The 22,871-nt window shown below is 39.3% G+C and overlaps 2 protein-coding genes across 3 annotated transcripts in view; both read left to right on the top strand.

The window, feature by feature from the left end:
- Window positions 1-11,653, top strand: part of dhx15 (DEAH (Asp-Glu-Ala-His) box helicase 15) — a 31,167-nt gene extending 19,514 nt beyond the window's left edge. For both annotated transcript variants that reach the window (XM_059354921.1, XM_059354920.1), the window contains exons 7-14: window positions 3-89; window positions 781-930; window positions 1,407-1,515; window positions 6,716-6,907; window positions 7,884-8,006; window positions 8,088-8,278; window positions 9,104-9,273; window positions 11,003-11,653. In XM_059354921.1, the coding sequence (XP_059210904.1) occupies window positions 3-89; window positions 781-930; window positions 1,407-1,515; window positions 6,716-6,907; window positions 7,884-8,006; window positions 8,088-8,278; window positions 9,104-9,273; window positions 11,003-11,120 (1,140 nt within the window). In that variant the 3' untranslated portion in view covers window positions 11,121-11,653. The remainder of the gene's footprint in view (window positions 1-2; window positions 90-780; window positions 931-1,406; window positions 1,516-6,715; window positions 6,908-7,883; window positions 8,007-8,087; window positions 8,279-9,103; window positions 9,274-11,002) is intronic.
- A 9,157-nt stretch (window positions 11,654-20,810) lies between these two features.
- The window catches only part of ppargc1a (peroxisome proliferator-activated receptor gamma, coactivator 1 alpha), a 265,870-nt gene continuing 263,809 nt past the window's right edge, over window positions 20,811-22,871 (top strand). The window contains exon 1 of the mRNA XM_059354830.1: window positions 20,811-21,043. Coding sequence (XP_059210813.1) covers window positions 20,963-21,043 — 81 coding nt within the window. The 5' untranslated portion in view covers window positions 20,811-20,962. The remainder of the gene's footprint in view (window positions 21,044-22,871) is intronic.

Raw genomic sequence — 22,871 nt, 5'->3', positions numbered from 1 at the left:
AGGTTGTCGTGTCAACAAACATCGCCGAGACGTCCCTGACCATCGACGGCGTGGTGTTTGTAATTGATCCCGGATTTGCCAAGCAAAAGGTTAGCTTTCCCCCCCACCGCCAATCTTCTCCCACCACTCTTTATCTGCTGCGATCATCTACGTCTGAGAATCCCCAGATAAACACAGCAGTGCACACCTGACAGCGGCAAAGATGGAAAAGCAAGTTATTTATTCCTCTGACATTCACCAGCCCGGAGCCAAGTCATACACATGGCGCAAAAAGAGATTATACATGCTTTATGGTAGATTGTGTAAATGTGTTATTGTATATTTTCTGAAGCTGCATATATATATATATGTGTGTATATATATATATATATATATACATATAAATATATATATATATATATATGCATATATATATATATATATGCATATATATATATATATATATATATATATATATATATATATATATATATATATATATATATGCATATGCATATATATATATATATATAGTATATATATATATATGCATATATATATATATATATATATGCATATGCATATATATATATATATACATATGCATATATATATATATATATGCATATATATATATATATGCATATACATATATATATATGCATATACATATATATATATATTATATATAGCTAGAATGTGGGTGTTAGTATGTGCATCCCATTTTTTACCTCTTAAAACAACAGTGCAGTTTAAACTTCTCTTATTTATCTGTAATGCATCTTTCTCCTGTCCTTCCAGGTATATAACCCACGCATCAGAGTGGAATCCCTTTTGGTTACAGCGATCAGCAAGGCCTCGGCCCAGCAGAGGGCAGGTCGTGCTGGACGGACATGTCCAGGAAAATGTTTCCGCCTTTACACAGAGAAAGCTTACAAGACAGAAATGCAGGTAAGACACGAGGCAATCTGAAGAAGAAGTTAGAATTTCTATTCTAATGTTTGATTCTCACATTCTCCAGTGCCATAAGCACTTAGTATTCCCCCAAAGCAGCCCTCTAGCTGGAAAAGCTCTCTATTGGGCAATATTTGCTCTTCGAATCCATGATTCCCAGTTCAGTTGAATTATAATTCCAAGAGCTTGAAGCTGAACCACACAGTCTCCACCCTGTGCTAACGAAACAGCCACCTTGTGAAAAATGAACCTGCGGAAGCCCGGTTCTCCACTTTAACAGGCTAATTCATTCATGACACTTCGAGTGGCAAAGGTAATTTTTTAAACAAGTTAAATAGCCCTTCAAATGCCCTAGACTCTCAGTCTCTGTTCAAGTTGACATATGAGCGACGCATGAGGAGATAATAAGCACCCTGACTAATTTATTTTGAATTGTTCCTTGGGTTTTGTCTCGTACCTCTTCACTGGCACAGGACAACACGTATCCAGAGATTCTGAGGTCTAATCTGGGCTCTGTGGTGCTGCAGCTCAAGAAACTGGGTATTGATGACCTGGTGCACTTCGACTTCATGGACCCACCAGGTTAGTGGGGGGAAAAACAAACCTCATTTTTATTTGCTCATTAAGACACACGTCTATTCTGTATGTTCTGTATGTTTTTTTTTGTTTGCTTTGCATTCAGTCCCATAAAGACACATTTAAAATGTGTTTAAAGTTAGAATTCTTAAGATATTCACGAACTTTGATGACCTCATTTATGATTTACATTTTTCAGCCATAGCCATACATTGTGTAATTACCTCTCTCTATGATAGATTCCATTGTTGGTGGTGGGTTGTGAAACACATGCAGCATTTACTCCACTTTTGTCCATATTTTATTATTTTTGACTTGTGAAGTGTCTGCAGGCATTGTTTCCGAGATTGCCACTGACTGACATTTTATTAATTAAACATGTGAATGTTTGGCTACACTTTCAACAGATACACCAGTTAGTCCTTTTTTGTATTTCTGTCAAAAAAGCCTCTTGATGATTTTGTAGGGCTGGACCACATGTCATTGTTTTACATTTCAAGCTTCTATTGAGGTTTTTCAGATGAAGTTTAGAATGTATTTCACGATGCCATCTACTTAATATTAATATTAATATTTTCATATATATTTCATTTTTTTAAATATTGTTTGTATGTTGACTTACTCAACTCTTCATATTTTATATTTATGCTGCTGTTTTTTTACTCTAAGTACTTGTTTTCTTAATCTATATTTATATTTAGTACTTGGGTACGAAAACCTACTTGGAAATAAAAAGTTATTAATTAAGTAAATTTGTTAGTAAGTAAGTCAATTAGTAAGTCAATAAGTTGTAGTTGTTGTTATTATTTAAGTAAATCAACTGTTTAATGAATATAACTGGTTTGCTGCTAGACTGCTCGGTTAATACAGGTGTGTACAGCCTTTAATGTGCAGCAAGCAGAAGAGCAAACTATTTTTTGAGTGCAGTAAAAAGTTTTTAAAAGGCTAAAAATCAACAAATGGATCAAAGCAGAATATTTAATGAGTGAAAAACCTGCTTTGCATTTTGGAAATGATTGCATCTATCTTTTTTCAATACATTTTGACTTTCTGACTTTACAACATTAGAAATGTTTGGATCACATGAGTTGGAAACAATCCTACAGAGCCACCACTGGACTCTAATGCTACAAAATCATAGAATACTAATAATATTAATGTTGTGTGATCTCATCTGCAACTGTGCAGAAACGCCAGGTTTAAACTGAACTGATAGCTTTGCAATAAAAGAAAAACTGTGCAGCATTCAAAAGTTGATTTAGGATTTAAATGTCAACATTATGAATGAGTTTCTGAGCTACTGGGTGCAGCCCTAGTTTTCTGTCATTTTAGGCTGCTCATGCTGTTGCCACCAGTGACCCAGTGTCGCCAAAACAAACCGTGACTGAAATCTAAAAGATTAAAACTTCAGCATCAAATAATGTTGAGATCTTGATTTTGATCAGCGCCATCTGAATCAATACAAGTGCAGTTACAAACCGCTATAAAATCTACATTTAGTTGAACTGTGGTTGTTTCATGTACAATATCAAATCTGGGTTGGCTGTGTCACTTGGGAGCTTGGGGAAAACGACAAAGCAAAGATAAAATGATCTTGGCAGATAACAAATACTGCATAGTGAATGTTAGGAGATTTGAATACAAGCGCTCTGACAGACATGGATTACACAGTAGTGTTATGCAGTTTTTATGAGCAGCCTGCCTTAAGTTTAGATCATTGCTGCTCAAAGTGAGAAAATAGAGTGATGTGTGGAGATGGCGTTCTGCCTGATCATTCAGGGTTTGTATTTTTATTTCTTGTACATCTGAATCATGCTGGATTTAGGCCAACACACAGGCTTCGTCTCACTGAGGCACCGACTTATGGCATTCTCCAGGAGAGTGTGTGTTCCTGCGGAGACCACCCCTCCTTTCCCTATCCTTAACCTCACCCTCCCTCCCCCCTTTTCTCACCATAATATAGTTTTCATCTCACCTCTGAGATTAAACCCATCTCTCCCCGTCCACCGTGGCAAACGCCATTTTGAGAATGAAATTGGTTACATCAATAGCAGCGCTATCACCTTGGCTATTGCCTTCCCTTTATATTCCTCCAGCGAAACGTGGCTGACCTCCACCACCACCCCCACATTTCTCACAAAACGCAAGGGTAAGCGTCAACATATGGGATTGGCCTTGTGTGCCGAGTCTAACTGGGAACAGTGGGGTGAAGAGAACGGGGAGGATTATCTTTTATTTATTTGATCCACTCACGGCAGAAGGTTTTCTCCTAACTAGCTCCCGAGAACGCTGGAAGCCGGAGCTGGATTCTGTGCAACGGATGAAGTCTGCTTCGAGTCCGTGAGAGTTCCTGAACGGGAGCTTTATAGCATCTAGTTACAGTGGATCAATTTTGATACGCTGTGTCAAAGGACCACCTCAGAGTAAATGGACAGGTCAGAGAAGTGTCTCTGGAGAGTCAGGAAGTACAGGATGAAACAATGGCATTACACGAGTTTTGAGATTTTATCTTTTTTTTTCTCCATTGATTTAAGGTCTGTTCTCAACTAAAGAAACCCTTAGTTTACAGGTTCAAATGAATCAATAACTCAAAAGTCATATAAGCGGACTTTATCTATCATAAAGAATCATGCAACAGTCGTGCTTTAAATTTTGTGTTTACCAGAGATCTACTCACACGTCTGTTGTATTAAAAGACCTAAAAACAAAAGGACTAACCGACTAAAGAAATCTTTTTCAAAACAACCAAATATTCCACTAAGCAAAAGAGAAGTGTATGCTCTTATTTTTTCTATTTAGATAATCCAGTGACCTGCTACTTTTTGGGTTGTGTTCTTTCATATTTTTCATTAAACTGCTTTTACTAACAGTTTTGGTGATAATCTTTTTTTAATTTTTTTAAATTATTTTGGTTAATGACTAATGTAATGCTTTAGTTTTGTAGTTATTTGGTTATATTTTTCCAAATAGCAATGTGTTACTCTGTTACCATATTCCCAGATGCCTTTCTGTTGTTTCTGTTTCTTTCCTACTCCGTTGAGTGATTAGCTTCTTAGTCGTGTTCAACCCCACAGTTGTACCTGCAGAGAGATGGCAGAGGTGACAGCCTTTACATTGTGAAAGTACGTAACTAAACATTGAACTAGTTGAATGTTTAAACTTTATGGACTGTAAGGTATTAGAGCCTGTGTTTTTTTTTGTTTTGTTTTGTTTCAAATCGTACAAGTGTATAGGTGGACATTCCTGTAATTGCCACAATCGAAACCCAACAGGCCAACAAACGTTTTGTATTGTTCTTCCTTGACGTTTAAATTTCCACTGAGATGAATTTGATTTAGGTTTTGTCTCCCTGATGATCAACAGTATCAGCCCCAAAAAGCCAGTGGCTTTTTCCATTTCGGCATGTCCGTGAGCTCAATGGGAACCTTGATTGTTCCTTTTACCGTGGAATGCTCAAATATGTAGTTTATTTCTCTCTTTGCCCATCTCGTTCCTCGTCCACTAAACACAGGAGCGACAGTGTGAGCCGGCCAACCAAATGGAAAATCCAAAAGAAATCAGTAGCGATTTACACAAGGACTATGCTGGGTGGGATTCATTTGCCTCGTGACATTTCCAAAGAAGTACTTTTCAAAGCCAATGTGGTTTAATGTACCTTTAGCCTTTCGTCTCATTGATTTGGCCCTTGGTTAATATATCGGATTCTTGTCTGTTGAGGCAGTCAATACTTTGTTTCTGATGAGCCCCGTTGTGTATATATTGAATTTCCACACTGGTTCATCATGCTAGCAGTTCTTGGAGATCACATTTTCACCTTTTATTTAGCCCTGCACAAGCCATTGGTGTGGTTAGTAATGTGGCCGATGCTCACTTTGTGTTTATAAAAAAAAAAAAAAAAGTAGCTTTGATGCCCCAAATCAATATTTGTTAATCATAAAAAAATGCCTCCCTGCTGTTTGAAATTGAATTTTTTTGGGGAACACTTGAGAGAAATGGAAGTGAGCCAGTGCTTGAAGCTAATTTTCAGTTAACATGCAACTGGTCATTAGGCTTCAGCTCACGGGAGCCAAAGGTCAATAATTGCATCTGGAGGAAAAATCTTTTAACCAAACGGTGGAAGCCTTTTGTGTTGAAGCATTAAGTAGAAAGTTCCCCTGTAATTGCATTAGTTGTTTAGAATTGCCTGAGCGGAGGATGAAAAATGAGCTCTGCCATGATTACTTCTCCGCTAAGTTGCTGTCTAGCGTAACTGTGGTCATCACACACACAGAGCCTTCTCATTTTGATTGACTTCATGTTCTCCGCCACCACAGTCTCCTTTTGTTTTAGTGTTTGTGTCTTTTCTTTACTCGCATCTGTCTTAAGAAGTCTGAATACAGCAGGTGCTGGAACTCTATTGTTTATCAGCTTTTTTTCATGGGTTTTCTCTTTTTTTTTTCAAATTTTGTTTCTCAGGATGCAGATGTCCTCCTTTACCGAGCCAACAAGAAAGCTATTATCTTACTACTTTTATTTACTACTTTGCACACATTTAAAATTTCCCTTTTATATTCCTTGGCTAAAAAGAAATCAATAATAATGCAAAATATCCAGCACGTCCTGCTTTTGCCAATTTATGATGAGTTACTGACTGGAATATGTTGAAAATACACGACTATATATTTGGTCTAATTTATTTTTATATAGTATTAAATATATTCTTAGTTGTTTTCAGTAGGTTTTGGAAGTGCACTAATGCTACATAGTTATGTAGTTATGTATGTTATGTATGTTATGTATGTATGTTATATAAATTCTATGTATTATTGAATATGGAATAGGTTTTTTAGGAAATTCACTGGTTTTTTTTTTGTTTGTTTTTTTACAGAAAATTCACTGTTTTTATAAGATTTTATTTTATTTTTTTCATAAAAGTTCACTAAATGTAGGATGTTTTTAAAGTCGGTGTGTAATTGTGTTGAATAATGGTGACCTGACCAGAATAATTGTGATTATGACTTTTGCCATTATGGAGCAGCCCTGACATGAGTATTAATCAATCCTGACACACGTGTGTGAAAAGGCTCCAAATTGTCCTCCTCAAGTTTTGCTGTGATGAAAAAACTGACAGTTTTGGAAATTGTTCTATCGCTGTCATCTGTGTGTGTTTTGCCCATGGGCTTGGAACGTTGTTAATGGCCCATCTCTCCCGTTCTGTCTTCTCCAGCCCCAGAGACCCTGATGCGAGCCCTGGAGTTGCTGAACTACCTGGCAGCGCTCAATGACGACGGTGACCTGACGGAGCTGGGCTCCATGATGGCAGAGTTCCCCCTGGACCCCCAGCTGGCCAAGATGGTCATCGCCAGCTGTGAATTCAACTGTTCAAACGAGATCCTTTCCATCACTGCCATGTTGTCAGGTAATGCTCAGGGCTGGCCCGCTGTGCGGGTCTGAGCTGCTACTCTTTCCATTTCCTGTGCTCATGGACCCTGCTTCAGAAATTACCAATGAGCTTAAAGGAAATATACAGAGCAGCTTCATTATCTTAAGTCCCTTAAATGTATTTGCATTGTTTGACCTTTTTTATTTTAGTTTTAACCCTCATTTTCAAAGTTTACCTGTATGAACAATAGATAGACCCCAGAAGTTAAACACTACTCAGAATAAGCACTCTTACTAAACTTAACTAAAAGGCAAGAAGGGGATACAGTCAGTGGTGTCAGCTATTATTTGTACGGAAGGGGGAAAATACATGTCTGTACAAAATGTATAGGTGTAGCTGGAGCAGCACCAGCATGCTACAGCAGTAATTGCACTTTGGGCTTGCCAAAGCAGAATGCTGCTCATTGAGATGAATCTTGACGCCTTTGAAGGCAGCGTGAGGGTCTTTGAGAGTGTGGAAATGGATTTAACTAGCTGTTTGGACGTGGTGTGCACTTAAAGCAGGTGTTTGAGGACGGCAGGTTTTGCTGAGTTCATTAGAGTAAGCAGCAAAAGTACACCCAAGAATGGTGCCGCCATGCCAGCCAACCATGAGACTCAAGAAGCACAGCTTTCACCCATTAAAGCCACAATTAAACAGGTTTGACATTTAGCAATCCAGAGCGAGTTCACAGAGGGGAGGCAGCAGAACCAGAGTCCTCTGGATGAACTCTTGGCCACTGATTTATCTATTACACATATAAGATGGGTGTCATATGTTTGCTTTATCTTGTACTGTAGAGCGTCAGGATGGAGAAACCCATCCATCCTTCCACCATAATCACTTCGCAATACAGTGTGCCCTGTGAAGTGCTCTGTGCCTCTCTTGAGCTGAGGCCTTGTTCCTCTCTGTGGGATTTGCTTAACTTATCCCTATGGGCGGCTGTGTTGGGGCCTATACCAACCTTGTTTAGTCCCACAGTGCTTCGTCCGACCCACGGAGGCTAAGAAGGTGGCCGACGAGTCAAAGATGCGCTTCGCCCACATTGACGGTGACCACATGACGCTGCTCAACGTCTACCACGCCTTCAAACAAAGTGAGTGGCCCTTTCATGCACACTGGTCTTACCGGATAGTTATTTATTGTCCTCAACCCGGCTTTGCATTGTCTCACACAGACCACGACTCCACTCAGTGGTGTTATGACAATTTTGTCAACTACCGCTCGCTGATGTCAGCAGACAACGTGAGGCAGCAGTTGTCCAGGATCATGGACCGCTTCAGCCTGCCGCGGCGGAGCACGGAGTTTACCAGCAGAGACTACTACACCAACATCCGCCGCGCGCTGGTCACTGGCTTCTTCATGCAGGTCGGTCATAGAATCCTATCTTGCAAACCTTAGTTGTTTAGTCATCTTTTACTTTTTTTTAGCTTCTGTACATCACGAATGAGTTTGTTTGTGCTAAGGCGGTCTTTATATTCAGCTCCACTGCTATTCTGAAGCTTATTGAAGTTTGCCCTTGTTGAGTTTGATCATTTGAAAACAAAGTGTTTTTGTACAAAAGTCAGTAGTGACTGAAAATGCAGCTGAGATGTTAATTGTAATGGATAACAGCCTTTAAAGCGCACACACACACACACACACACACACACACACACACACACACACACACACACACACACACAGCTGCTTTGTTTTAAACACATAAAAAGAAATCAAGTCAATTTGCTCCTCGCTCTCAGAAACAAATGGCATTTTGCAAGAAGCCATTTTCGGGGCTACCTGAAACAAGCAGCCTGACAAGTTGAATTATGGTGTTAATATTTAAATATTTGTCAACATTAACCTTTATCTCGGAGACAAATTTGCGGCTCATGTTGGAGCTTTCACAGCATTTGTGAGATCATGTCTTTGTTGGGAAAGGCCTTTATTGAGACTGATTGCCTTGGTTAATCACAACAGCCACTGCAGCTTTACCCAGCATCTACAAAGTAGGGAGAGATTGCTCACTGCCCAGTTACAAACAAGTTTGTCTTCAGTGTCGGGCTGCTTTTGTATCAAACACTTGTAATTTAGTAATGACATTTTAATTGGTTTATATAGGTAAATTACAAACAAATTGAATCAAGCACCAATAAAGTGGATTTCATAGTGTTGGTTTCTGACACGCTTCTCCCTGTGTGGTGCGAACAGGTCGCTCACCTGGAGCGCACCGGTCATTACCTGACCGTGAAGGACAACCAAGTCGTGCAGCTGCACCCCTCTACTGTGCTGGACCACAAGCCGGAGTGGGTGCTTTACAATGAGTTTGTGCTCACCACCAAGAATTATATCCGCACATGCACTGACATCAAACCAGAGTGGTGAGTTTCAGTTGTACTAATATTTTAATAGGAATTATATGATGATTATTCTCAGCAGTTTTGCATTTATTGAGTAAAACAGCAGACATTTTTAATTGGTTTATAACAATTTTATTTTGTAAGCCTGGAAGCAATTTTTTCTTTCATGATTATTTTATTAAATTTTATGTATATCTTTATATCTGTGGGATAGTGCAGTCGACCAGTCAAAGTACAAAAAAATATGTCTTTGTGAAATACCCTGTATTTCTGCACAATCACTTCCCATGTATTGGCAATCTTCAGAGATATATCCTTTGAATTGTGCATCTTTTTGTGTTTCTCTATGTGTATCCAAACATCTGTTAGGCATGTTGTTGTAATCCAGTACAATGTCAGGCTTTGATTTAAATGAAGTGTCTGTTTTGTCTCTTATGCATACATGCTATTAGCATCAGCATGCATCAGCTGTTTTATCATATTTGCCTGCATTCTTTCAAAAGTCCAGCAGGGGTAGACACCATCGGTTGCAAAAGAAGTCCGGTCCTATCTAATTCAATACAAAATGAAACTACTTCTCACTTGATTTATTACCTCAGTAAAAATGCTTGTGGCAAGATTATGGTCTGAAACACTAGTTTCAAGTCATCTTTTCAATTCAATATAATGTTAATTGTGTAAATAATGGTCACTTTTAAAAGAAAATAGATGATAAAGCATGGTATGATTTTGGGCGTGGCTACCTTGTGATTGACAGATCACTAACACGGCCAGTGCAATGGACAGATCCACCCAAAGATCCACCCCTCGCTCTTCCCCAGTCAAAATACGGCCTCTTCCGTTTTCAAAAAACAAAGATGGCCACGGACGTAAAGCAAGATGGGGACTTGATGCTTCAAACAGGCAGTTCACAAACCAATGGGTGACTTCACGGAAGCCCATTATTTATGTACAGTCTATGGGCGTGACAAATAAACAACAGGAAAATGCAAAATATTCACCTGCAGACATTCAGACCCGCAGTGATGCAAATTTGCAACACTTCAAAGATTTGAATAGGTATGTATAGGCAAAGGACTGTATATGTCTAGAGCTTTAATCGTCCTAAGTATCAGAACAAGATTGGTTGATGCCTTTGTTCATGTGCGAAAGCTCAGGAAAATCAACCTTATGAACTGATGCAGCGTTTCTGTAATGTTCACTATGTCTGTCAAAGTATTCATGACAAAAACAGCAGATCGGTAAAGGATATTCACGTGTGAATTAATCAAAAACAATTTAAAAAAGCGGCCCTTGTTTGTAAAGACGTTCCTTTTAGTGTATTTTTGGCGTATCCATGAACAGGGAGCATGAAAAGAGAGACATGCAGCAAATGTAGAAGTTGCCTAGTTGTTGCCAGTGTGTTGCACACTTAATTAAAGCAAAACTTTGCCCTTGGATATATTGTTTCCAAAGCAGCATGCTGGACTACAGAGCCAACACAGACGGAGCGCCCCCCTAAAAATGTCACTCATCAATTGAAATTCTTTGGCCTAAGAAGAATAAAATCTCTGCTTGTTTGCAAATACTTGTAATGCAGTAAGCCTGCTACCTGTGTTTCTCTCCTCCCTCTGTGACCTTGTACATTAAGCATCAAATTTGTTGAGCCTGCACTGGCAGTCATTGTGTGAATATGGAAGAACAGCGTCCTCCCACAAGTAAACACTGTAGACAATTTTTGTGACTAATGTTTACTCGCTTTCTTTCCTAGGCTGGTGAAAATTGCCCCGCAGTATTATGAGATGAGTAACTTCCCCCAGTGTGAAGCAAAGAGACAGTTGGAGCGTATCATTGCAAAAATCTCATCCAAGGAATACACTCAGTACTAAGAAGGTCTGCATGTGCTGCAACGGCATCCTCAGTTTCTGTACATAGTGAAAGCTGAACTTATTTGAACGGTCAAATTTATTTTCCTTTTTTTGAAATTCTACCAACAACCTCATTTTGAATTATATTTTTGTCTTATTTTGTGTAATGTATTTTCATGATGATTGAACTGTATCCTTAAAGGGCCAATTTGTGTTTTTTTTAAGCCCAGAGGGTTAAGCACTACCAGAAATGGACTGTTAATGACCAGTTATCAGGAATTTAGTGATTAATCATTCTTGTTTAAAGCATGATATTTCATGTAAATTTCGACATTCCTCTTTTAAACATCTGTTCTAAGACACAGCTCAGGATTCTTGGCTGTTGTCCTGCTTCTGCTGCTGAAACGGCACGAGTCCATGGAAGCTTTTGATCAAATATAATTTATACTGTATATTGATGCAGGCATAATGTATTGTTCTCTTGTCATGGAGATGCTAAGAGGGTCACATTTCCTGTCGCTGTTCAACTTAATAAAAATGATTTTGTTATAAAACATTTTTCCAGTGTCAGCATTAAAGTAACAGGATAATCTGTGCATAAACGTTTCACTTAACCCTAACACGCACAGACACAAACTGAGCAATCACGTTTTGACCTGCCAAATCCAGCTCGTTTTCTAGCTCTTCAGGGAAGTTAAATCTTCTTACTGGGATATTGATAGCTTCAGAAACAGTTGGAGTGAGGGGGAATGTTAATTACAAATGTTTCGGAAGAAGATCAGTGTGAAATCCCTGCTGTGCTGGAGCCTGTTCTGGCTGTACTGCTTTGTGTCAGCGCCTCTCTAATGTAGAAGGTAAAGCCTGAATTCTAAGCACTGTGGCGATCTAGAGAGTAACCAGGATAATGCTCGCTGACATAACTTAAAGTTGTATTTATTTTAACTTCAGTCAAACCATGGCTGTCGGGTTAGAATTTAAATGTCGCGTCCAACACCTAACTTGTAAGAGTTCCTTAGCAGCAAGGAAAGTTGGATGAGCTCTGACAAACTTTCTTCCCCCTTTCAGTCTTTGGGTCAACAACTTAAACAAGACGAGCTGCCTGGGAGTGTCGGAGCGTGAACTCCACGAAGAGTCTGATTAACTGGCCTCATGAGAGGCCTGTGAACATGTAGGAGGGTGGTGGTCAGAAGGGTAGAGCACTTGGGGAGCATCCCAGTCCGAACACTCCAAAGGACTAGTTACTACTACTTGGCAGCTGCCAGTTTGTGTTTTTGCATTGTTGGTTTCTTGATCCTGGTTTTAGAGCTGAAACATTCAACTTCTTAAAGGTACACTCCAACCATTTCAAGTCAAGTCAAAGTTTATTTCTATAGCGCATTTAAAACAACCTCAGTTGACCAAAGTGCTGCACAAATATAAATATAGCAGTAGATAATAAATACAGCAATAAATATGAACTAAGAAACAATAAAACATCATCAATAAAACACTCAATCAATAAAACATTAGAACACCAAATTAGATAAACAAGGTACCCTGAGTCCAGAGTCGAAAGCCAGAGAGCATAAATAGGTCTTCAGATCGCTTTAAATTGATTAACGGTCTGGGCACTTCTTACATAAAAAGGTATGCTGTTCCACAGTTTAGGGGCCGACACTGAAAAAAGGCTCTATCGCCTCCGTTTTTGAGCCTGGACCTCTGGATGTCCAGGAGCAATTAATTAGTGAGATGATAGTCAATATATGAGAAATAAACAGTAGCCACAGTCTTTGAAGCGAGCTTTGAGCTTTTTCATGTTTCATATAATTTCATTTCATATCATCCAGACATTTTAGTCCAGACTTGGACATGGGGTACAGCGTTTAACAGAAAGCTGGCATTTAGAATTATGGTTTGGCTTTTGAAAACGAACCTCTTTTTAACCTGTCTCTCACAAGGACCTTTAACTTCAAAGGACATTTTAAAGCCAGTTGTGTCTTAAAATGTTGTGTGGGCATAATTGGTAGGAATACAGCTAATGTTTTTTTCAGCAATTAATCTAATGCTATGGGGCAGCCACCTATTTTACATATTTTTTTTATTTTTTTTTTATTAATTCTTCTTTTCGAACCGAAAAAAATAAACAACATAAACTACAACAGCGTAGGCTAGATGCATATACATATTCATACACATACTCACATAGGCACCATTAAACAGATGTACATAAACATATAAACATTTACACACATACAGTATATAAAGCCCTATAAATATACATGCATCTGCCCCGTCTAAGTAATAAGATAGAAATAAGAACCAGTTAACTTAATATTCAATATGCATTTTCTTATATCATTTTGGTTCGAAAAAAAGTTGTGTGGACATAATTGGTAGGACTACAACTAATGTTTTATTCAGCAATTAATCTAATGCTATGGGACAGCCACCTATTTTACATATCAGTCTATTTACATGTGAAAATAGTTGTATGATGACTTTTGTGACATTAGAGCTGCACAAAGCCAGATATATTGCTTTAAGTGATGTCACTCAAGTCGGTTGACTACAAGTTTGAAATTCTTTTTTAAAATCTGGCGTTCTGGAATTAGTAATGAGCTTACCAAGCCTCAGCACCTGCCACAATTTTTGAAAGAAATTAAATATTTATAATTATGTTTCTGATAGTGTATACTCACCTGAAACCAGGAATCATTTTGTTTTCCTTAATTTAGAATGAGCACTTCATATCTCCATAGGCCCGCGACTCCAGTTCAGATAAGCGGGCTATGAATATCTACATAGGGACCGATCTTATCATGTTGCATCTCTGTGTTTCTGCAGTAGTCCGGAACGGACAAAGCAAACCCTGGTTCTTGAGAGGGACTTGCATGTTTTTACATTACCCTGAAGGCCACCATCGGTTCTGCTAACATGCATGGAAAGCTAGATACCACTGTACACACTGCACCTTATAAATCATTTGGTCGATAAATTGTTGGGGAAAAAGCCACATTCCCAAAGCAAAAAGTGACACTTGATTGTCTTGTCGTGTCTGACCAACAGTCCTAAACACAGAGGTAATCAGTTTACTATGTAGGACAAAGAAGAAGTATTTCTTTACATTTCATGAGCTGCTTCTGAAAGTGTTTGGCATTTTGGCTTTGAAAAATTGTTCAAAAGATCAATCCATTATTCAAAAGTCTTTAGATTAATTTTTAGTCAGTCGACTAATTGATTGAATGGTTATTATTGGTTCAGCTCTACCTGTTACATCTCCAGGTGGATAGACGATTCACTGTGGATGTATTGGAAGCACGAAAAAGCAAAATGATTCTTTTATCAATAAGTTTGAGCTATACCTTGTCTGGGCACCATGACGAATGGAAATCAAAGGTTTCTTGCATCACCTTTTAAAAACCAATTTCTTTAACTGCTTCTTATCCACATTTCTTTCTGCTCAGGTAGCCTTTGTGATAGCATAACCTCGCCTTCCTCTGCTCTGCATCTCAACTTTACATCAATTGTAAGGGAATATACATAACACTGACCTGAGGATAGAGGCAGAAATGAACCGGTAAGCATTTTTCACAATCTCTGTAGTGTCTGGAAGTAGGCAGGCAGAGATACTAGACCTGCTAAGGGAGTTTTAAATTAAGCCCGCAGATTGTGTAATATGCTAAGTCAGGAAATTAGCATGTGTGCTTTAATATTTTTTGGACTGTTGGGAGACAAGTTTTTAAGTGGATGGCCTTTTGCTTGGGAATGTACACAGAACCACAAAATGGTGCCAGCGAGATTAGACTCTCTCCAAAGTGAAGTCAATAGAAAAGCCATTAGTTTGAGCTGATTTGGAAATTATATTAAATTGATCCTGAGGTAAGAGCAGTTTTTCGTGCTCAATACTTTCCATTGATTCACACTTCCATGGTTATGAGTGGAAATCACATGTCTCCAAGTTGTATTTTGTGTCACGATGTATACGTGCAGCCCTACTTTTAGGGCTGTATGGGCTAATGGATTCCTCAGATATTGAAATTCTAGCAGAGTTGGAATGAGATTTACCTTTTTGTTTAGCTGTTGGAGCGGAAAACTTATTTAAGGTCAAGGATATATTGTACATTTTCTGTCACAGCTGTTCACAGCACACCCATCCGTGCACCCTGGGCTGATGTTAGAGGCCATTATATGTGCCTCTTTGACAGTAACTCAACAAAAGTAGCAAACACAAACAAATACCAGACAGGTATTGTTCAGCGTGTTTCCAAACAGTGTGAATCACCACCTCGCTACAGCTCAATCTCCCACCACCCACAGAGTCCAGTATGGTGCCTCATCATCATTTGAGACCGTGGGTAGGGAAGTTTATTGCAGAACACCTCAGCGTTTCAGGAAATCCATCCCCCCACGCAGTCCTCCTCCCATCCCACGCCGGTCCTTTCCCCCACCAACGCAGCCACCAATCGGAGCCGAGACAGGTGTCTTATCTCCATCACACAGCACAAGCACAGCCAATCTTCCAGGAAGATGGCGACTGGAATGTGACAAATCCATCTGTCCTGGTTTGAATTTGTATGCTAATTTGAAGTAATAGCCCCTCTGGTGACAGTGCAAGGGAACAATTCAATCATGCCATCTATGACAGTTGCTTTCCAGCCTTCTCTGTGATATGGGAGTATATGCACGTACCGCCGGGTTAGGCTTGATAAATTGGTTATGTAGGGGAGATGTGGCATGTAGACTGCATGTTTAAAATGGGCTGCCAGTTTGAAATGAATCACGCGACTACTGAAGGCACCTGTGCAGAAATGTGCAGCCACTACCTGTCGGCAGAGAGGGGAAACAATATTTGATTTGACCTCATTTATTTCCCACTCAATGCGGCCGGATTGGTGGCTGTCCTGAACTTTCACCCAATTTCCCTGCCGCAGCCTTCGCGAGATACGTGTGAACGATAGAAACATCCCCACATAAAATCACACTAACACAATTGTTACATTGTCACACTGAATTATCTCAGGCTGTTGATTTGGTTCCGTGAAAGCTTTCATGTGTCACCAGGCAGAAGAAGAAACAGATCAGGGAAGGCTCGCAGAAGATACAGGCACAAGTACACGAACAAGCTGAGCTGTGCCATATATTCAGAAAGGAGCTGGCGACACAATTTGTGATTTCTCTTGTGCCTTGGCACTTCCCTGCACTGTGCAAATGTATGGCACTCCATAATCTTTAAATTAATCTACAGCACAGGACAGATTATGGTTGATGGTGACAGATAAGGCTAAAGAACAAACCGCTCTTCATTTTGCTTGCATCATTCTTTTCCTTTTCCTCCAGATCAGAGCTTTCTTTCTTTTAAGGCATTGAGTTGGTTGACCACATTTCCCCCCCAGTAATGCTTTTCCATTAAAATATGCAACACAACCATCAAAAAGGGTAAAATCACTCAGACCTGCAACTGTTACAGGAAGCTTAAAGCGCTGCAATATAGTTTATTTATTGCTGTTAAAAGGCATAGCAATTTAATGTATTTTTATTCCACAATTTGCAGTATTGACACGGCTAACAAGCCTTGTGAGATCAACTCGATGAAATATGAAGGCTGTGTTATGACCAGTCACCATGGGGGACATTCACTGTCATTCTGTCTTTCTATACTCACTACTGCAGTGAATTCTAGACAATTTCTACCAGGAAAAAGAAAATGCACAGCGCTGCGCCAATTGACCACACTTCAAACGGGTGCAGATCATGCGTGGCAAACGCGTCTGATCAAACAAGGAGGCCAGCAAAGAAAGCTGATGAACAAAAGGGCCGTCTCACTGCTCGGGTCTCACATCACAATAAATAGTGTGCTAAAAGACAGCTCTCCAAATGAGCCCTGCTTGCAGCTCTTCTTGTATAGTTTGCAGTGAGCTGAAAGATTTTCTGTGCTCAGCATGGCTGCACGTGGATAATAAATTCTGTCATACAATGTTGTGCTGGTTTCTTCTGTTTTCCACAATTATTCTAATAGTTGACATACTGTACTTGAACTGCGAGTTTTTGTCTAAAGCTGTACGAATAAAGTTTTAATTTCAGGCAGACTTTTTAATCTAATCTATTATATTGCTCTTGATTAAAACTTGTAGTCTATTATAGTCTATGTGACTAATGAAACAATACAAATCCAATTAACGCTGAATTCAAGGCAAGGAAAGTTATCAAAGTTTTATATACATATTAAAATAAAAAAATGTTTTAGAACTGTTCATAATGGCATGTTCTGCCACTCATTGCATACTGTATATTTACTATTTTGAAGTACAAAGTACTGTAATGACATTCAAGGCAGCCCCCACTTTTTTAATGCCTTTTTCACACTGAAATGCTCATTTCCAATAAAAGTATGAGCACATTTCTGGTAAACACAAGATTTAAAAGTGATGCTTTTGCATGATTCTTTGTAGGGAAACTGAGTTTTACGGATCTGCCGATTAAATGGATGAAGACTTATAGCATACCCAGAGAATCTCTCCTCCAGTTTCTTCCTCCCAGTGGTCCACCTCCTCCTATTCAAATGTGGACAGACGTCTTCTATTACAGCAGTGGTTGTCCTGGCTCCAGAGTACTGCAGCTTTTCTATCCCAGCAGCTAGTTTACTGCATTCACCTGGTGGCTCAGATGGAAATCAGCCTCTTGAATGCTGCATGGCAACAATAAAACCAGCAGGGCTCATCTTTTGAAGCAGCATTAAAGTTTTTCTATCATGGAAGCAAAACTGTGGGACTATAGCACAACTGACCAACAGCACATTATACGCATACTTAGCTGGTCGGCAAGTATGCAAGTCACGGCAAGTCACGTAAATATATGCAGTTGGTAAACTACATTGACATATCAATATTATTATAATGTATGTTACTGAGCTTTTTCACTTGTTGTTGGTCACATATTAATTTGCTTACTGTGCTTTGTATTGATACATTTCCGTCACCCCTGATTTGGGAATACGCTGATGCAAATTAGCCTCTAGATGTATCTCGGGTGCAATGGACTGTATTACATTTGAACTGTCCAAAACTGCAGGTGAGTACAATTAGAAGAGAATGAGGTACAAATTATAGGTTCTAATGGGGTTTAAAAGTGATTGAAAGTTTTTGCATACTTCTTGGAAGAATTATACGTCTAACATTTTTAGGTTTAATTTCAGTTTTTCATCCTAATTAAATGGCCTGCAAACTCATGCATGTGTTTTCAGTTATTCTGTCTGATTAGACCTCTCCACGAGCTGAAGCTAGGCAGAGTTATGCAGGGAATTGCATAATGTCACTAGTCTCTCTGTGCTAATAGTAAGAATGATGAAGGTGTTGCCCCTCAGTAACAAAAGTAACAGGAGAGTGAGGAAAATGTCAGCCAAAAACACACAGCACACATGCACATGCTCACACAGTCCTGGGAAGACATCTACTCAAACAGCTGTGTGGGTGTGCCATTGTTGTGTAGGGACTTGCATTATGCATTATGTGTTTGCTAGTTTTAAATAAAATGCAACATTTAAAAGTGTTTTGGTGTATGCTGTTTTTTTTTAAAATTCACGTCACATAAATACATCATGAGTGTTTTGCAAGTTGTCGTAGCTAACCCTGACTCCCTTACCCTGACCCCATCAGCGTGATGTGCCCATTATGAAAGAGCTGGCTCTGATGCTGACAAAACATGGTGCAGAGAGAACATAGAGGCTTCTTTAGGATGAAAATAAAGTTTATGAGGGAACATAGGGCTGAATTTGTATGTGAAAAAATGTATAGGTGCTGATGGTACATAAGGAGGACCCCAGTCAGAGAACTTTGACATCAGTCAAAAAAATGTACAGTCTTTCTTATATTAAGAAACTAATATAAATATATACAAATATAAGTTATATTGTCGCAGGTTCGAATCCGGCATGTGGTTCTTCTGTGTGCAATTTGTACGCTCTCACTGTGTCAGAGTGGCTGTTGTCCGGGTCCTCCAGCTTCCTCCCACAGCTTAGGTTTAATTGATAATTTGGTCTAAATTGCCTTTGGTGTGAATAAAAGCATGAATAGTTTTCTGTCTCTATTTGTCTGCCCACAACCTGAGTTCGGATAATCGGTTAAGTATAATGAATGAATAAATTATATTCCATTTCGGCCAAAAGTCCTCTGCCAAAAATCCGACACACTGCTCCTTTAACTGAAATTCAAGTCACTCAAGCCACTACTCCGTAGGAGTTTGTACGCGTCCTTAAAAAAGGCGGTTGCTAATCAGTAGCTAAATGGGACTACAGTGTTGTCGGGGACATTGGACGTCATCATGCCGGACACAGATGGCAATTCTCTCACTGGTCCGCCCTACAGCCTCTAGTCGTGTTTTTCAGAGCTCTTGTAAACTTTTATTGTAAATTATGTAAATAAACAATATATCAGGCTACGGATTCACTAGCTTGTCAAAACCGCTGGTTAGCTCGTCAGAGACTGTATATCGGCTATGACGTTTAAGTCATGCAATGGTGGTATAGTTCACAATAGCATCAGCTGCATTAACACTTCATACAAAATAAAAGTGGTGTTTATTTGTGAAGATGATCCTGCTGAACAAAACGTGTAAGCTTCAGAAACGTGTATTTGACACAGAGCTTATCTTCTGCCATGATTCAAAATCCAATGCAAAAATCCCTTAGGTGAATTCTCAATAGACCCCATGGTGATGCTACTTCTGGGTTGGCCTACGAAAATACAGTTATTTTGTTTTCTCTCTATAGTCCCCTTAAATTTGTCCCCAAAACTTCCCATAATGCATTGCTTTCAGTTCAGCAGCAGGTCAGCAAGGATGCAAAATGCTAGCAAATGGTTTTATAGTGTCCAAAATGTCAATTTAGGACTACAAACGATTGAGTGTAGCAGATATTAATGAATAAGTGGAAGAAGGATGTTTTTTGACCAACCCAGGAGAGCTTGTTTTAAACTGGAGCTAATTGCACCTGGAGCACCAGGTGCACTTGATGAACTAGCTTGCTTCTTCAGGAGGATGAACTAATGCATTGCACGGTAAGAGATAACAACAACAAAGCGACAAAGAGTGACATTGAAAGTATTGTAGTATATTTTATGCAACAAGTGGTATATTTCATGCTACTTTTAGTGTTCTGCTTTACTAAGAGAAGCCACAGTCTGACCTTTTGTTCAGAACAGAACTGTAACAACTGGTTTAAACCAGAATATTGAACTGTAAGATCTGGGAGTTGTCAGACAGTCGAGGTGTTGGAATTTAAATTGACAAGTATAGGTTGTATCCTTTTAAGATTAAAAAGTAGACTTAGCAGCGTGCTTGTTCCCGATGCGTTGCGTATGGGTTGGAACATTCAAATTAAATCATCTTACACACAGACAGAAAAGCCAGAGAGAACATTGGACTCGGGACACCTTGAAATCTACAAAGTTCTCCTCTGCTGTACCTAGGCAATGTATTCTGATGTTTGATAATAAAGAAAACTAAAAGGAACTTCGACTTGGTCTTTAATCCACTTTTCTCACTCAGAGAGGTAGTAAATTTACACTACAGTATTCTTCCTATTGTTGAGGACACTCTTGACCCACTCTCGACGCCTACATGCGGTCCGCGGACCCCACTTTGGGAAACATCACCCTCGAAAGCACCCCACTCTGGGTTTTTTTTTGGGAGAAGCCGCCCACGTGACAGGGGAAGCAGCAGCCAGCACACCGCCGCTGCTCGTTTGACAGCTTCAACGGCGCCGGACGGAGAAGCGAGCGGGGCAGAGAGAGAGACAAACTCGTCGAGGGAAGACAAATAAGAGACAAAAACCTTCGTTTGCAACATAAGAACTCCGCAGACTCCTCCAACCGCGACGGCTGGCACACACCATGGACGGTTATGCCCGGACCGAAGATGAGCTGTTCTCCTCGTGCCTCCTGAACCTCACCTGGGAGAATTGCTACGAGCAGGTAGGACACCAACATAATCACTTTCGGCAAAAAAATAGCCTAGCCTTAACGACTCTGACAAAAATAGTCAAATAAGTTAAAAATATCACGAGTGAGTCAGCACATGAGGTGAGAGCAGGTAGCAACTTCACAAAACTTCATTTAATTGAATACCCCTCCTCCCATTTCTTGTATTTTTACTACCTGCTCTGTCACACACTTTTGCTGCTTGACATTACAGTTCTAATTAAAAGGAAAAAGTAGCGCCCCAATGTCTCCAAACTACTTTTCTGAAAGGTTGCCTTGCCGAACTTCCACAGCTCTCTGTAATGGCTCAAACATCCTGCCCTTGAAATCAATAATGAATTAACCTAGTAGACAAAATAAATCTTATGCCAGGAATTCTATAAATAAATTAGAAGTAAACACAAACTTAGCATTCCTTTTGAAGTAACTGAAATGCGTCATCTTCAATAGTATTATGTGGACTGAGTGATGCTTTTCACGTAGAGATCACAAGACACCAGCTCTTTCATATATACCTGTGCCCTGAGAGCCATGGGTTGCCAGGTAGGTGGTTAAATCAGGTAATGCAAACTTGGGTTTGTTGTTGAGAATAGACTTGGCGCTTTGATCCTGGAGTGTTGGGCCTGCTCTGTCACACAGCAGAGCAGCAGTGGTGTCTGTTTGGAGATAATTACCTAATTCCTCCCTCTTCCCTCAAGCTTAATCAGTTCTGCCTTTAAAATACACTTATCGTGCTGTATGAAATCCCTCTTAATTCTCACATTCTAATTTGTGTGAGGAACGTGTGAGGCTAAAGTCATCTGCCACAAGAATGCCAATGAAATCATTCTCTGAATGCGAAGAGGGCTCCCAGCTATTTAGCAATTTATGCTCAATGATTGAAGCCAAAATATTTGTACAGTGATTTTTATGGTAATTTACTTGAATGCCACCATGAGAGCTCAGGATATATATACAGGATATTTATTCTTCTGTTATCAGTATCCAGGTTGCAATACAGCAGAGGAAGACTTCTAAACAATAAATCTCCCGTGGTTTAGTGGGCCACCATTTTGAATTACAAGTAATCACAAATTAAAGAGGATTAGGCTCTTAAAGCCCGAGCTTGCGATTGGCTGTGCTAAGAGTCATATTGTAACAGTTATTTAGGCAGCGAAAACAAAAGCCACCCCAAACATGATTCAGAAGTCATTGTGAATGGCATTTTAAATGTGCAACAATTAAGTCTCAGCAGTTTATGCTGCAAAATGGATTTTGGTACATCAATTGAGAGCTGCATAGTTACAAACTAAAGACACTTAAATCCACAATGAAGAATTGACTAAGCAGAGCAGATTTAGCTGGATTCATGCCCCTAATTTAACTTGGACAGATGTGCAAAAAGCAAAAGTTCATAATTTTACATGTGCCTATTAAAAAAAGTGCACTTAATTCGACTAAAAACACAACAGCCTTTTATACAATTCTGGAGTGCTGAGAGAAAAGACAAAAAATGACCAATAATTTGGATAAATTCATGATGAGCAAAAATACCAAAGTACATAAAATACGACAGGTTACACTTGTCCAACTGATGCAGACTCGTTTTACAAGAATGTGCTCTTTGTCCATTGTAGAATTGGGGAAACAAAAACTATTCTATTTCTATCAAGCAGGTCAGAATTACTTGATTTTCTTTGCTTTGCAAGATAATTTAAAAGTTAACATGACAGGTGACCGTATGAAAACATTTGGACTCCAATGGATTCTCCAGTTGAACAACTTAACTGAAGTACATAAGTGAGGGTGTGCTCTCTTAAAGTAACAGTGCATTATCAATAAA

This window comes from Centropristis striata, chromosome 17 (assembly GCF_030273125.1).
Source record: "Centropristis striata isolate RG_2023a ecotype Rhode Island chromosome 17, C.striata_1.0, whole genome shotgun sequence".
NCBI lineage: Eukaryota > Metazoa > Chordata > Actinopteri > Perciformes > Serranidae > Centropristis > Centropristis striata.
Note: the sequence above shows the minus strand (reverse complement) of the source record. Positions and strands in the feature narration are given on the sequence as shown.